The sequence below is a fragment of the Poecile atricapillus genome, chromosome 3, assembly GCF_030490865.1.
Source record: "Poecile atricapillus isolate bPoeAtr1 chromosome 3, bPoeAtr1.hap1, whole genome shotgun sequence".
NCBI classification, from domain to species: Eukaryota; Metazoa; Chordata; class Aves; order Passeriformes; family Paridae; genus Poecile; species Poecile atricapillus.
Window position 1 is genome coordinate 2,571,757 of NC_081251.1, and position 15,378 is coordinate 2,587,134.

Below are 15,378 nucleotides of genomic sequence, written 5' to 3' on the forward strand. Positions count from 1 at the left end.
AAGACAGCGCTGATAAAAATATCCTTTGCTCGCTGAGTTTCAGTGGGGATGGGGGGGGATCAACGCAGCGTTTGTTGCTTTAGAAAAAAGCCAAGATAAACTGAGAAACCACACAAAATAATCCCAGTCAAAGCCTGCCTGTTGTTTCCAACGTGAGAGAAATGGGGCTGAAGAGAAAGGAAATGATGTGGCCCAGGCAGGGGGTTTCAAGGACATCATGAAATGCTGAGGGGGGGGGTCTCATCACCCCAAGGCCTTTTTGGCCAGCAGGGTTGGTCGTGGCAGTTCCCTGAGGCACCAACCTCCTTAAAAACCAACCTGGAGCAAGGCAGAGAAGTCCTGGGGATCCTCATCCCACTGTGGATATCAGGAAAAAAAGTCTTCCCCATCAGGGTGGTCAGGCACTGCCACAGCTGCCCAGGGAACGCTGGAGTCCCCATCCCTGCAGGGATTTAAAATCCATGTGGATGTGGCACTTGGGGACGTGGGTCAGGGGTGGCCTTGGCAGTGCTGGGGAATCACTGGAATCAATTTTGGAAGTTTTCCCAACCTAAACTATTTCGATTCTAAACGTTTTGGTGCCACTAATTGGAACAACAAAGCACAGAGGTCCCGGCTCTAAAGAAGACGTTTATTCAGGTCCTGCAGGCGGCATCGCACGTATGATACAATATTACAGTCATTTAGTATGGTACAGAAATAATTAAAAACTTTACAGCTCATTACAAAGTCTCTTTGGATTTCAGCTCATTTAAAGTACACGGAGCCCCTGCAGTGTCTGACCCTGGCAGGGACAGCCGAGCTGGGACCGGCTCCCAGGGAACCCGACGGGATCGCGGTTTGGGAACGGTGCAGAGGGCAGAAACCAAAGGTGGATACGGGGGATGGAGGAACAAGACACTTGATGGTGACCCCACTCAGGGTGTTGTGACGTGTGACCAGCCCACACCGTTCCTCACCGCCTCATTCCCTAAAATCCAGGCACCCCGAGGCCGCCCAGCCCTCGCTGCCGGCTGCTGGCCCCGGGATAAGGCACTGGGAAAACGAAATCTTGTGCAAAGAACTGGAGGAACCGGCGGAGGGACAACGGGAACATCACCACGGACACGGCTCCACAGGGCACGGACAACCCCCAGGCTTGGTGGGGTTCCCCCGCTGCGGGGAGGAATCAGGGGGTCCTGCCTTGGTAGGAGGTGAACATCCCACCCCAGCCATGGACAAACCCCTCTGTTCAAGGACCCAGGCGGTGTCACCACACAGAATTTGCTTCTGCTCGTTTTCCTCAACTCAACAACGTCATGAAACAGCAAAGGGCCAAAGCCTCGGGGTGAACAGGCTTGATTTTGGACATGGAGATCAAGAGCTGAACCTAACACAGGAAAAAGGTGTGGCTTGGCTTGAGAAAACCCCAAAAAGTCCCTGTGAGCAGCCTCCTCTTGGCTGGCTTGGTGCCACAGCCCCTGGGGAGGAGGGACCCCCAGCCCCACAAACACAGTGGGGATGGAGCCTTTCCAAACCACCAACACCATTTTCCAAGAATCTGAGACCCACCCACAATTCAGGGACACAGCCAGCAGGACTGAACCCCCAAGAGACACCAGAGATGAGACACTCAATACAAATGACACTCTCCTGCATTAAATATTCTTCTTCCCTGTATAAAGTGCATGAAAATCTCGGAAAAATCTGCATAGCTATTCACACACCAGCCTCAGTGCTGGGTTCCACTTAACAGCACCTCCTCCTTTAGGCTGAGACTAGAGTTTTTCAAGATTATCAGTAAAAAATAGATATTACTACCTCCACGATGATTTTTACCTCTTTTCTGGTTAGTTGGCTTAGCTGGGCTGAAGTAACAGATGGCTTTGAGTAGAGGAATGTGCACTCACTCTGCCAAAAATTGAAAAACACCTTTAGAAAAGACCTCACGTGCCCAGGAAAGCTGTGAGGGAGCAGAGAGAGTCAGGGCATCCTCCAGGAACACCCTCATGGCCAAATCTGACGGTTTTGGCTTTCTGGAGCTTGTGCTGCATCAGGGTGATTTTAATTCGAGGGGAGGTTTTGTTTCCAAAGTCAGAGGAAATGGTGAAAACCAAGAGAGCTCTGAGCAAGGTCCTCCCTCCAGGAAGGCACCGCAGGCTCCTCGTGCTCTTCATTCCCAGTGGATTCCTGGAGCCAGCCCAGCCCTACTGAACAGATTTGCTTCCAGGACAAGTTATCCCAGAGGAGGCAGCAGGTGTGGGCTGCTCAAACCACCCTTCACACCCCTCCCCGTGGTTCTGCAACACAAGTGAGGCTGGGAGGAGAGGGAATCCAGCCGGGATCAGTCGGATCCGGCCGCGTGTCCCAGGAGTGCAAACACCAAACCTTGGCCAGAGGAGTTCATAACCAGCAGCAGAAACAGGGAACCATCACCCCAGCTCCTTCTGCTCCTCCCCTTCTCTCCTGCAGCCTGGACACCTTTCCATGGGCCCTGGGGAAATCCTGGATTCCCAAACAGCAGCACAAGAAAAGAGGCTTCAAAAGGACTTGGAGGCTCCAAAAGGACTTGGAGGCTCCTCCCTTTGCATCTCCCCCAAAGGGGCCACCGAGCAAACCTGGAGGAGTTTTGAAGACATCCCTAAATCCAAATATCTGAAATGCTGAGACTAAAAACACACAACTCTGGGGAGGGGCTGTTTCACATCGGCTTCTTCCGCAGCACATCAGAACAAAGTGCAATTAAAAACACGGCCAGGGTGGAGTTCAGAGAACCAACAAGGCAGCGTTAAGAGGCATCAAATCAATTAGCGGGTGGTCTTTCATCGGCAAGACTCCTCAGACCCCAAAACAAAGAGTTTCACTGCACAGGTTGTGATCACAAAAACTGTTTTCATTTTAAAACCCAGGATTTCAGCATCCGAATCCTTTACTACCAAATTCCTCCCCCCATCGTGGCTTGGATGGACAGGAGCTTCGTGCAAAGGGAAAAGAGGGAAAACTGTACACTAAAAATATCTTTAAAAAGCTGCTCTGTACATTTTATATTAAGATTTCTTGAGGAAAATTTAGGAAACACTGAAACTACTTACACCAAGCTGAAAGGATACACAACCCCTGGCAGGTCTACGCAGGCTGCATCGGAACCCAGCCCACTTATTTCTGCTACAGATTAGTTTCTATTTTAATTTTATTCCTTCTGCATAAATGATATTAATTACAGTAAATCAGCATAATTATCTCCTTCACTAAGCATCCCTATCTCCTTTGATGCCAATGGAGCTTTCCCCTGGACCTCGGAACCAGATGTTTAAGGCACTTGGATACCCACAGGCAGTGACTGAAGAGATATTAAAGTTTAATCATTAATTTAGCATCCTAAATAGTCCCCACGTAGCTAAAACATCTATTGCTCAGGCTGTCCAATCCCCCCATGATGACTAAACAAGATATAAACAGCTCAGGATAGAAAAATCCGTGGCTTTTCAGGATCTGACAGGAAAACAAGCGTGGGCCGATCCGTGCATGGACACACGGACAGGGATACGTCCCCTGTGCCACAGGCAGCTAAAAACCAGACAGAAATAAAACCAAGTTTTATAAAAGCCAGCCCAAAGCTCCCCCTTTCCAAGAGAGAGGCTGGTTTTGGGGATGACAGAGGCACCTCCTCTTTGGATCGGTGCTGGGAGAGCTCCTCTGCGCAGAATTGGGCGGGGGATGATTGTAAAGCGCAAACATTTCATGTTTTAAAAGAATAAATAAAAATAAATAGACTGGATTGATCCTGTTACGAGGACAGAGACCCCCTACTTGGCAAAATTCTGAGTGTCTCCAAAGGCTGGGTGGGAACAGGGAAGCACTTCAGTGCTGACACCTCTGCAAAAATCCTCTCGGCCCAGGGAGGAACCAAGGAGAAGGTCCTGCCACTCTGGGGAAGTGAGAGAGGGGATCCTGTCATGGCGAGAGCAAACATTAAATGGACCAAAAATCAAAAGTAGGACAGAGCTGGCCATGGGCTTTCTCCCATTCCTAACAAACCAGCTGGGAAGAACACACTGCCTTCCACAGGAGAGAGGGATAATGGAGCACTGATCCAAACAAGCACTGGTCCCAGCCATGTAACCCAAGGACTGCTGCTTCTTTAAATAAAGGGACACTCTGGGGGGTTCTTTATCTCCAAATGAAATTCTGCTTTCACTTTTCTGTCCTTCTGGAATAATTTCCACCTTGCCCTTTCACGGTGGATTACATGACACGGACACAGCTCCTAGAGAATTACAACACAGCTGTTACTTTGGGGAGGTTCTTCAGGAATTGCCCTGCACTTCCAGGGAAGCACCGGTGCCTGGAGAGGACTTGGTGGCTGTTGGGAATTGTTTTGGTGCCGTGGTTTGACCAATTTTCCTCTGAAAGGAGGAAGAGAAGGAGCTCATTACACCCACCCAGCGCCGGCCCCGGCTGCCATCGGCTCCCCTCGGAGGCGTCAGGACTTGGGACGGGAAACGAAGGATCCAGCACCACGACGAGGCAAAGAATTATCGTGTCAATCACCCAGAGCAGAGAGAACAAACCCTTCATTAGTGTTTGCCACCAACTGGAAGTCGGGATGGTTGCCTTGGCTTCCCGAAGCCACCGGCTCCCCGGGCCGGGTCCCCAGGGTGTTTGCTGGGCTGGGAGCTCTCAGTTCGCCCAGGATTTCCTGTTCTCCGCGTTCTTCTGGCTCTTCTCCAGCCGCAGCGTGGATCCTCCTTCCGCCTTGGCCAGGGCTGTGAGGGAGGCCAGGTTGGAGGCTGAGCCGGAGAAGTTCCCGCTCCTCCTGTTCTCGGCTGCCGGCAGCCTCGGGCCGCTGCTGCGGCGCCGCGCCGGGCCCGGGGCCTTCCTCACCCGGCCCGGCTTCACCAGCAACCCGTAGCCGGGGTTACACCTGAAATACTGCTTGCCGCCGATGGAGCCATCGTTCTTACCTGCGACGAGAGAATCAGGGAGTCACAGACTGCTTTAGGATGGGAGGGATGTTAAATCCCGGCCCCTTTTCCAACCCCGGCACCTCCCACTGCCCCAGGCCGCTCCAAACCCCGTCCAGCCGGGCCCAGGGATCCTGAGGCAGCCACGGCTTCTCTGTGCCACCCTGACAGGGATTTTATTCTGTTCCACCCTGACAGGGATTTTATTCTGTGCCACCCTGACAGGGATTTTATTCTGTGCCACCCCGACAGGGATTTTATTCTGTGCCACCCTGACAGGGATTTTATTCTGTGCCACCCTGACAGGGATTTTATTCTGTGCCACCCTGACAGGGATTTTATTCTGTGCCACCCTGACAGGGATTTTATTCTGTGCCACCCTGACAGGGATTTTATTCTGTGCAAATTGCTGCTACTGCACCCAGAGAAGGAGGCAAGGAAAAAAACGCTGAGAGGGAGAACTGTTCCTTAAAAATACAGCATGGAGCTAAAAACTTCCCTGTGGAACCCCAGCAAGGCCCCAGCATGGAGAGTGACTGAATGGGACACTCCACCTTGTCCTTCCCACTCGCTCTGTAATTTCTCCAAAAGAGGTAAATAATCAGTTCCATTGCCAAAGCACCAGGAAAGAAGGAAAACCAGACATTTAAAAGAGCTTTTGGCTTTCTGAGCTGATGTTTGAAGTTGAGGATTGCCGCTCTTGCCATGTCATAAACCCTCCACAGAACAGGAAGGATAATTTCTCTATGCTGATGCTGTTGAGACCTTTCTATTTCTTATTTTAGATAATTTAAAATTCTCAGGATCACTGTTCAGGGACTGCTCCCATGCATAAAGGGAAGGTGGAAAGATCCAACAGCTCTTTAAATGACATAAAGTCACCCCTTTGGCTTTTGGGGTGTTTCATTCTCCCTTCCACCATCAGCACGTTGGGTCCAATGTACCCTCAGGGGACTTGGATTTCCATGTCCCTGGAGTTCTATCCCTGTTTTCAGTGTGACAAAGACACCACTTTGTGACCACATTCCCCAAGTGAAGCTCCAGATGTGCCAGCAGCCAGCATCCAACAAATCAGGGTCTTAATCCTTGTGGAAATACAAAAGGGGTGGGAAAAAAATTCCAGCAACATCAGCAGCTGAGTCCTCAGCAGGCCAAAAATCTCCTGACTTTTCCATGGAAGCTGCTGCTTACTGGGATGTGCAAACAGAATCAGCACTGGAACAGCTCGAGAGAGGGAAGGAGACCTTCCAAAATTGAAATCAATCTGTAAATATATTTATATTTTTATTTAAATCCATATCTATATCTATATCTCCCTCTTTCTCTCTCTCTCTCTATATAAATATAAATACATATAAATATGTGTATTTATATAAAAATATACATAATATATTAATATATAAAATCTATATTACATATTATATATTTGATATAATTTAAATTTTAATATATTTTTATTTTGATATATTTATTTTTTTAAAATGAGGCACAAATCTGGGACTGAGGAGCTACCACAGCTTGCAAAAGGCTCAAGAGCTCCAGTTTGCTTTCCAGGATGGAAAACTGCAGAGAGTTTTCCGAAACCAGCTGGGAAGTCACTGCCCAGCTCAGCTCTGATGAGCACATGGGGCACAGGGAGATTTGGGAGCTCTGGATCTGCTGGAGGAACTGCTCCAACCTCAGGGAAATGTGCAGTGGGGAGGAGCACGGGCTCCCTGGCAGGTGCTGATTCACCACCCAGCCTGGAAATGCTGCACTGGGCTAAAAGGGTTGGAATAAAGAGTTTTATGTGCCCTGGGGAACCCAAATCCTCTCACTGTCACTCCACCTCTCCCAAATTTCCACTGGCACTCCCTGACTCGCTCCAATCCTGCCTGCTCCTGGAGAGGAAAGCAGTTGGGAAGGCTGGACTCCAGCAAGGATCAAATCCCAGCCATCATCTTCCTTTCCTCTTGTGCTGGAGACACCTTATTCCCACATCACCACCACAGGAACTGCACCCTGGTTTCCAAAAATATCCTGGAAACCCAAAATTCCAGGAGTTCCACAGCCGTACAGGCAAGAGTCAGGCAGGGATGACAAATGAGATGATGAAAGAAACCTCAAATTATCTCTATGACCTGGTGGTCAGTGGGTGATTATTTCCCACTGCTTTTCACATATATGGGGGTGTGTATATAAACTATATGTATATGTATATATACACTATATGTGTATATATACATATACATATAGTGTATTTACATATACATACATACACTATATATTTATACACACTATATATATACACACACAGAAATAGTCTTTTGCAATTTTAAAGCTTACTTTAAAATAAAATCCTATTACCTCTTAATACCTATTAAGAGACTTTGCAACCCATTTAGCCTAAATGTCCCTTTGAGCCAAATCCCACAACTCCTGTTGTGCTTTGAGCACCCTCATCTTCACAGCAGAAGCCCAGAAGAGAATCCTATGGACACAAGGCCTGTCTCCTGCAGCTGCTGCCTACCAAACTGCATGGAAAAGGAACCTTGATTCTACTTCCAGTGTAAGAAGCCAAGAAATGACTGGAAAGGGACAGTCAGGGATCACAGAACTGTGTGGGTTGGGATGCCAAAGGGGTTGGGAGTGACAGCAGGTTTAGAAAAAGATGACAGCAGGGAAGACCTTTTACATTTCCCTTTCCAAAATGCCTCCTGCAATGGGCAATAAACTCCCCAAAAAAAGCAGCTTTAGGATGAGCTCTGCCAGCTGGGACACACCAGCTGCTTCCCACCTGACCCAGGGGATGTTTTACCTGAAGGCAAATCCAGCTCAACACCAACCCATGTTCCTTCCTGGAAGTCTGTGGGCCCGATGTATCTAACGATGCCCGTCTTATTGGTGCCAACTGTGACATACTCCCCCTCTTTCAGCCACTCGGGAATTTCGTTGGTGTCTTCAGAGTCGGAAATCACCTCCAGTTTTTCCTCTGCTGTCTCTGACCCGTTGTGGCTCAGTCCACGAGCACTGGAGGTGGTTTTCCCTCCTTCCTGCTGCTCTTCTGTGCCCAGGGAACTCGTGGGATCTGATCCCAGCATGCTTGTAAAGGATCTCAGCTCCGATGTCTTCACCTTCTGGATTTTGAAGGGGGAGGCTGCAGCGCTGTCGGGATGAGCTTTGGGAAACCCCAGTTCTGAAGCCCCAGAAGATGTTTCCTTTTTCCTGGCTTGTCCTGCTGGCTCCACTGATTGTTTGGATATCGACTCCTTCGGAGTGGAGGTAGAGAGGAAAGGTTTTGCATCAGTGGCTGCAGAGGCATCGTTTCCCTGCTCGCTGGGAGAAGCGCAAGACTTTCCATTCACTTCGGGGCCGTCCCTCGGTCTGGGGGGAGCGCTTGGAAGGCTGAAGGTGGGGGGATTCTCCCTCTTTGTGGCCAGAGAGCTCTCAGAAGCCCTCTCTGAGTGTCCCTGCACGTCAGAAGGGACCTGAGCCAGTGCAGGAGCAGGGGAGTCGCTCCCTGCAGGTGTTGGACCTCCCGGCTGAGCCGCAGCGTCGCTCCCCGCTGCCAGGGCCTCGGAGAGGGTGGCTGTGGAGACGCTGTGGGAAAAGTACCCACTGGAGGCTTCACTCAGGGGGCTTGGAGGTCCCTCCTGGCAGTCCTGGGCCTGGCTGTCCCCTGTGGGCTGCTGAAAAGGCACTTTGGGTGTCTTCTCCAGACTCTTGTCCACCTCGGGTGTCTGCACCACGGTTTCCAGTGGCTGCTTTGCTGCTTCCTCTTGGTTCACCTGAAACACAGGGGGAGAGGGAACGTGGGGCTCCATCATCCAAAATATCTGGGCTAAAAGCACGGATACCAGACCTCTGGGAAGCACCAAGGCTTTGAGCCTATCTAAATCCCCACGTAGCTGCCACCTCCAGAAGATGGAAGCTGATCCCAAGTCAGCCCAGCCAGCGTGGGAGGATTGTCAGCTCACTCCTTCCATTAATAAGGGAAGTGTCAACCCCAAGAAATACGCTCCCCAATATTTACTGAGAAATTATTTATATTACAGCAATGGTCATTTGCTGTTTGAACAGCAGGATTTATACAGAATGGGAACCAGCAGTGATCCATAAGTCTCTCACAGTTATTAGGCTTAAGTCTCTGGGTGGATAAATCATCCCCCTGCACCTAAACTGTCACTTCTGTCCCCATTTCCAAATGCCATTCCCACCTCAGTGCCGCCAGCACCTCGCACTTCCAGAGGATGAAATTAACTGCACCTCACGAGATTAACAGTCCATTTCAGTGATGTATTTCTTGGCTGTAAAGTTTACTAAATCTGATAGATCAATATCTTTTGCCAGCACATGTACTCTAAAAGATTAGGATGTCTCTAAATCTCTTTGGGAAAGAGGGAGGAGGGAGAGTGCCAATAGGAAGTGGGGGGAAAAAAGAGGTTGGAGAAAGGCAGATTTGAACAAATCCTGTCTCAGGTGAACATTTTTGTTTATTATTCACAATTTTGTGATTTCTTCCATCTAGTGGCTGAGCGTGAGACTCCAAACTACAGGATTTTCAACTTACTCCCAAAATGCCTTTTCCCCTGGAAACTTAAGCAGCATTTGAAGAAAGAGGGATTTGACTGGATTACTAGAATTTCAGAACCAAAAGTTTGCTATTGCTAATTAAAATGTAATAAAAAAATAAAATTAATTTTTCTTTTTTTTTTTAAATTAAATATTCCAGCACATCAAAAATATATTGTTCCCTTTCCTATGGCAAGGGTGGTGTCCATGTGGACTCAGGAGCTTTTCTCTTTCTGTGGATTTTCCCTTTGGACAACACAGAGTTTTCTAAGACAATAAAAGCACAGTGGGAGGAAGCTGATGTGTGCTCAGGAGACTGAAGTTCTGCTGAAAAGTGGGAGATCACAGGCTCTATTTTCTCTCCAGCTTAGCAAGAGTTTTCCCATGATATCATGGTAAAATGGGGAATTAAGCTCCACACTTAGAACAGCCACATCCTGCTTACAGACACTGCCAGAGCCTAGAAATTTTCCTTTTAAAGCAGCAAACCAGCTAAATTTCAGCTAATTATCTGCTAATGCTTTCAAATATCAAAGTGTAACCGGGAACAGGAGAGGAGATTTCACCAGGACCTGAAACACCCGGCAGAATTTCACTGTCTCACAGAGAGGCAACAGCACAAGTGCAACAGGCTTGAAGCAGACGATGCTTTGGCCACCCCTGGCAGGTGAATACAAAAATTCCATCCTCACATCCTGAGATGTGCTCACCTGTTTTATCCTTGCAGCACTGGCATCCAGAGTGGCTGACTGAACCATAATTCGTGGGACAGCCTGGGGGGAATGGAAATGAAGAGAATCATTCAATGAAAGGATTAAGTATTGGCAAACTGGTAAATGTTAAAGCTTGTATTTGAAATTTTGGGATCCTGAGCGAACCTTTGTCACAAAAGGATGGAAAACTACAGCGGGTTTTCAGTACTTGAAATGGAGTTTGTCAAAAAAAAAAAAAAAGAGGAGGGAGAGAGGCTTTTTACACAGGCAGAGGGAATAGTTTTAATCTAAAAAAGATTTAGGTTAGATATCAGGATAGAATTCTTCCTGTGAGGGTGGTGAGGCCCTGGCACAGGGTGCCCAGAGAAGCTGTGGCTGCCCCTGGATCCCTGGAAGTGTTCAAAAATCACCTGGATGTGGCACTTGAGGACATGGATTAGTCCTGACCACAGGGGTGGTGCTGGACTTGATGCTCCTCAAGGCCTTTTCCAACCTTAAGGATCTATGGTTTGATCTCCAGAACTCCTCCTCCTTTTCCAGTCTCTAAATTCAGCCTGGACCTGAGCAGTGTTGGCTTTAACTCAAAAAGCAATGCAGAATCCAGGTCTGTGCATCCCTTTTTCCAGGAGGACATTCCCACTGCCTGCTGCACGGGGCTGGATAGGCAGGAACTGACAATAAACAGCCCTCACTTGCTCCATATTCAGGTTTTTATGTTGCAGATTTGAAATAATCCCTCTCCTGAGAGCAGAGCAGCACATTGTGACACCTGATATAAATCTGAGGCTATGCTGTCGGCTTGGGCTGTCACACAGGAGGGGAAGGAACCACCAGATCAGTGGAGAACCTCGGGAAAGGGAAGTGAGGGAAAATGAAGAGAAGGAGAGAGGAGAAAAAGGTAGAAAAATCTCTTTAGCACTGTTAAATAATGAACTGCAAGGGCAGGTTTAGACTTTGAGGGGAAGAGCTCCTTAAGGGAGACACATTACACAATCTGGGAGCTGCTTTTATTCTTTTTATATATGTTTTTTTTTTTATTCTTTTATTCTCCAAGGGACTTGAGGATTCCTTCTGTACAAACACACAGGCAGTGCTCAGCTCCCAGACAAGTGATTCCCAGAACTCAATAATCTGTTTAAAGCACTGAAACCTTCCAGCTGAGGAGTGAGGAACCTTCTCTTGCATCCCTTCTAAGCCCAGTAAAGCAGAAATATGATCTTGATCTTACCCTCAAGAGGAATAAACACGGGAGAGAAGAACAGCTTTTATTTATACAGAGATTTCCAGGCATTAAAAAACCAAGGTGGTTCGACGTAGAAAATAAAAAGACAAAAATTGGATCAAACCCCAGCAGGGTCACCATGGACCCAAGTAAATTTTTTGAAGACATTAAAGCTCCAGTTCAATAAAAGGAAGCAGGAGATGAGGGGTTTTTGCTTTCTCCTAAACCTGCTAAATGAAAATTCACTGCTGGAATGGGGTTCAGAGCAAACTGGCTCTGTTTTGGGTGCACAAGTTTGTGCATTTTGAGATGCTCACCTGGTCAGGAATCGGTCAGGGAGCAGATGGATCAGAATAAACCAATGAAGAAACCCTGCAAAGTTTAGGTTTTATAAAATTTGTCCAGCCTTATTATCAAGAAATAAGCATGCAGAATTGGAATAAGGAAAAGTATTTAAAGCTACTTTTCTCCCTTTAAAACAAATAAACAGAGTAAAGCGTTTGGGTTTTTTTATCTCTCCAAAACCTCCAGTCTTACTGCCTGCAAATGCACAAAAATCTAAAAATCCAGTTGGTATCACACAGCAAAAGAAAGAAAACCATTAGGCTTTAATCACTCCTCATCAAGTTCTCCTCCTGAAAGGATGACAGATCTCCAAACCACAGTAACTCTGCCAAGCACAGTTTAGAAAAACAGGGAGGGAAAAGCAATTCTGAGAGGAGGCACTTGCCCAGTTTTGGTGCTGACAAGAAGCAGCTGGGCAGGAACACCCTCACTGGGGCACCAGATCTGGGGGACAAAATGCAGTCAAATTCCTTGGGGAGGGGGGGAAACACACTGAAAACAAACTGTTGGGACTATTTGGGGTGACACTGCTGGATGAAAAATATTTCTGGATCCAGAGCCAAATTCTCTCATTAAATGTTTGTAGATAGTGACTGCTAAACTTGATGTATCTATTTATCCACTGGCAAAACACGACCCTTTTACACTGATGATTTCTGGCAGAATTTCTTCAACCAAGCTGACAAAACACAGACTGAGGGAGAACATGAAAGCTTTTCACTTTAAAGCATCTTTGATTATCTTCTCCTAAGAGCTGCTGCTCTGTGCAGGGAGATGATGAGGATTTCTGAAGCTGGACGTGCCCCAGGTGTGTGCACTCCCACCCCAGAAATCCCCCAAGTGCTGGGCTGATCCCCCAGTGTGGGCAGCAGGGGAGGGGGGGGATTCTGCCCTGCTCAGGTGAGACCCCACCTGCAGAGCTGCTCCAGCCCTGGGATCCAACAGCAGAAGGATTTGGAGCTGCTGGAATGAATCCAGAGGAATCCACAGGGATGCTCCAAGGGCTGGAGCCCCTCTGCTCTGGAGCCAGGCTGGGAGAGCTGGGGGTGCTCACCTGGAGAAGAGAAGGATCCAGGGAGAGCTCAGAGCCCCTTCCAGGGCCTAAAGGGGCTCCAGGAGAGCTGGAGAGGGACTGGGGACAAGGGATGGAGGGACAGGACACAGGGAATGGCTTCAAACTAAGGAAGTGGAGATTTGGGTGGGATATTGGGAAGGAGTTCCTGGCTGGGAGGGTGGTGAGGCCCTGGCACAGATGAAGCTGTGGCTGTCCCTGGATCCCTGGCAGTGCCCAAGGCCAGGCTGGATGGGGCTTGGAGCAGCCTGGGACAGTGGAAGGTGTCCCTGCCCACGGCAGGAGGTGGGACTGGATGATTTTTAAGGTTCTTTCCAACCCAAACCATTCCACGATTCCACAGTGATTCTATGAACCTTTGATCTCTGGGAGTGCACATTTTGTGCTCACTCAGAAGTCACTTTGCACATTCTCTGAGGTGACCAAAAGAGAGCCCAACCTGCCACGCTGGTGAGCTTGAAGAGGAAAAGTATTTGTGTGTCTCTCCCCAGCTACAGAGGCACCAACTTCATTAATCCTGAATGAACATTTTTTTCATCCCATATATTCCACACATATATAACATCCACCTCTTCCAGGAGCTCAGCAAAACACATTTGGTATTTCTGTGTCATTAAACACTTTGTGAAATGCCTCTGGCAGCAGTGACTGATGACTTCAGTGCAAAGCCTTTGATTTCGTGTCACTTGGATGAAAATCCCTCAGTATTAACACCCAATATGCAGAAAGTTCAGTGGCATTTAAGAGAACAAATCAGGCCAAGAATTACCCTGTGAATGGCAGGTATGGTTTAGCCAAGGTTGATATAATCCTAAAAGGACATTATCCCAAACTTCCACTGCTCTTTTCTGTGCCTTCCCATGCCCAGACAGGAGGGGCTGAGCCTCCTCCCACTGACAGTGTTATGGTCCCATCACTATTTAACTGCAGCTACTGGGAACTTCTGCAGCAGGACAGAGATTTAAATTCATTAAACACAGATATAAATCAGTTTGGAGCACTCAGGATAAAATACTTCCAACAAGGCGTGCATGGAAATGCAGGGAGAATTCCAAATTCCCAAGTACATAGCCCAAAAAAAAAAAAATCCATTTTTAAAAGGTACCCGCCCCAACCCCAACAATCTTCCTCTTGAAAATTAATTTTAAATTGAGGGCAAAGTCATTAATCACTCAAATATAAAATCTCCTGCCTTCCACAAGGAGATCTGAAATCCAGTGCAAGTTAATTTGTTGGGTTTTTTTTGGTGTTTGCTCATTTTCTTCTCTAAATACACTCTGTATTTAAATATTAACCCAAACAACCCCTCTTATCCCACATTCCATATGTGGAACATTTCAGCCTGTAATAAAACTTCAGAATTCCCCATTTCTAGTACAGTTTATACAAAATTAACCACACCATTTCCTATGCAGCTAAATTACTTCGTTTCTAGGTCCTGGCAGATTAAAAGAGTAATTCATACTCATTTTTAAGTTCGTTTATAAAGAAATTTGAATGGTTTGGAACTTCCAAAGCCAGTTTTCCACACTCATTCTCATCAAAAATTATTTGTATTTGAGGATGACAGGGAAAACCGAGCTCAGAAGGAAATCAAAACACCAACAACTGAGTCACAAGGAGACACACACGAGCTCTGCTGTGGAGCTCTGCTGATTTTGGCATCCAAATGATTTTTAAACTCTGAAAAAAAAAAAAAAGCTTTCAAGATGTTAAAGAAAGTTCTCTGAGGCCACATTATTTACATTTGATTAAGGAATGTCAGTTCTAGCAATTATACTGTGCACCAGGCCCATCCATGAAACTGTTATTTTTTAATGGACTGCCAGAACAGGGGTTTTGTCTATTTGGAAAGCCTTTCATTAACTGCATTTCATTAGTTTTTAAGATTAATTTCTATGTCTGCATCAGAAGGGAAAGAAGTGACAGCTGCCCTCTCCATGTGGCTACACCACGAAGCAAAAATGAATTATCTGGAAATTCAAAGAATTTATCTTTTTTTTTTTTTTTTTTTTAATAGATCTGTGACTCAAGATCTCTCTCTCAAGCCATGTGCTACCAAAAAGACATCTGAGCATCCAAAAAAAATCTTGAATAGGAAGGTGACCAAAATCCACTCACCAAATCTGCCACAGGAATTTCCTTTTGCCACAGCCAATGCCAAAAAAACCCAGAAACTGGAATTGAATATGTCCATTTTTAATGTCAGCACTCAGTGATGCCCTGAACCGTGGTTACACAGAGAGTTCCTGGAGAGCCACAGGGTCACAGGGGAAAAGAACAGGAATTCTGCTTGGTGCACACTGGGAAAGCCTCAGCATGTGAAGGAAAAAGAGGAGTTTCAATTCCTACATAATACAATGAAGCACAGACAAATGAAACTCTGCTTCCCCCTCCACCTGCATATTTTACACAAGGATTTTAAACTTCTCCCCATCAGCAGGGAGGGTCAGAAGGCTCCAAATCTTGCACCCTGTGCTTCTCAGCTTTTTCAAGAACAGGCTGGGAAAATAAAAAGCAGTTCCAGCCATT

The 15,378-nt window shown here is 47.1% G+C and overlaps 1 protein-coding gene across 5 annotated transcripts in view; it reads right to left on the minus strand.

The window, feature by feature from the left end:
* Window positions 1-617: 617 nt before the first annotated feature.
* The window catches only part of KIF13B (kinesin family member 13B), a 120,112-nt gene continuing 105,351 nt past the window's right edge, over window positions 618-15,378 (minus strand). For all 5 annotated transcript variants that reach the window (XM_058834563.1, XM_058834564.1, XM_058834562.1 and 2 more), the window contains 3 exons: window positions 10,205-10,267; window positions 7,741-8,710; window positions 618-4,943 (listed from right to left, as the gene is read on the minus strand). In XM_058834563.1, coding sequence (XP_058690546.1) covers window positions 4,660-4,943; window positions 7,741-8,710; window positions 10,205-10,267 — 1,317 coding nt within the window. In that variant the 3' untranslated portion in view covers window positions 618-4,659. The remainder of the gene's footprint in view (window positions 4,944-7,740; window positions 8,711-10,204; window positions 10,268-15,378) is intronic.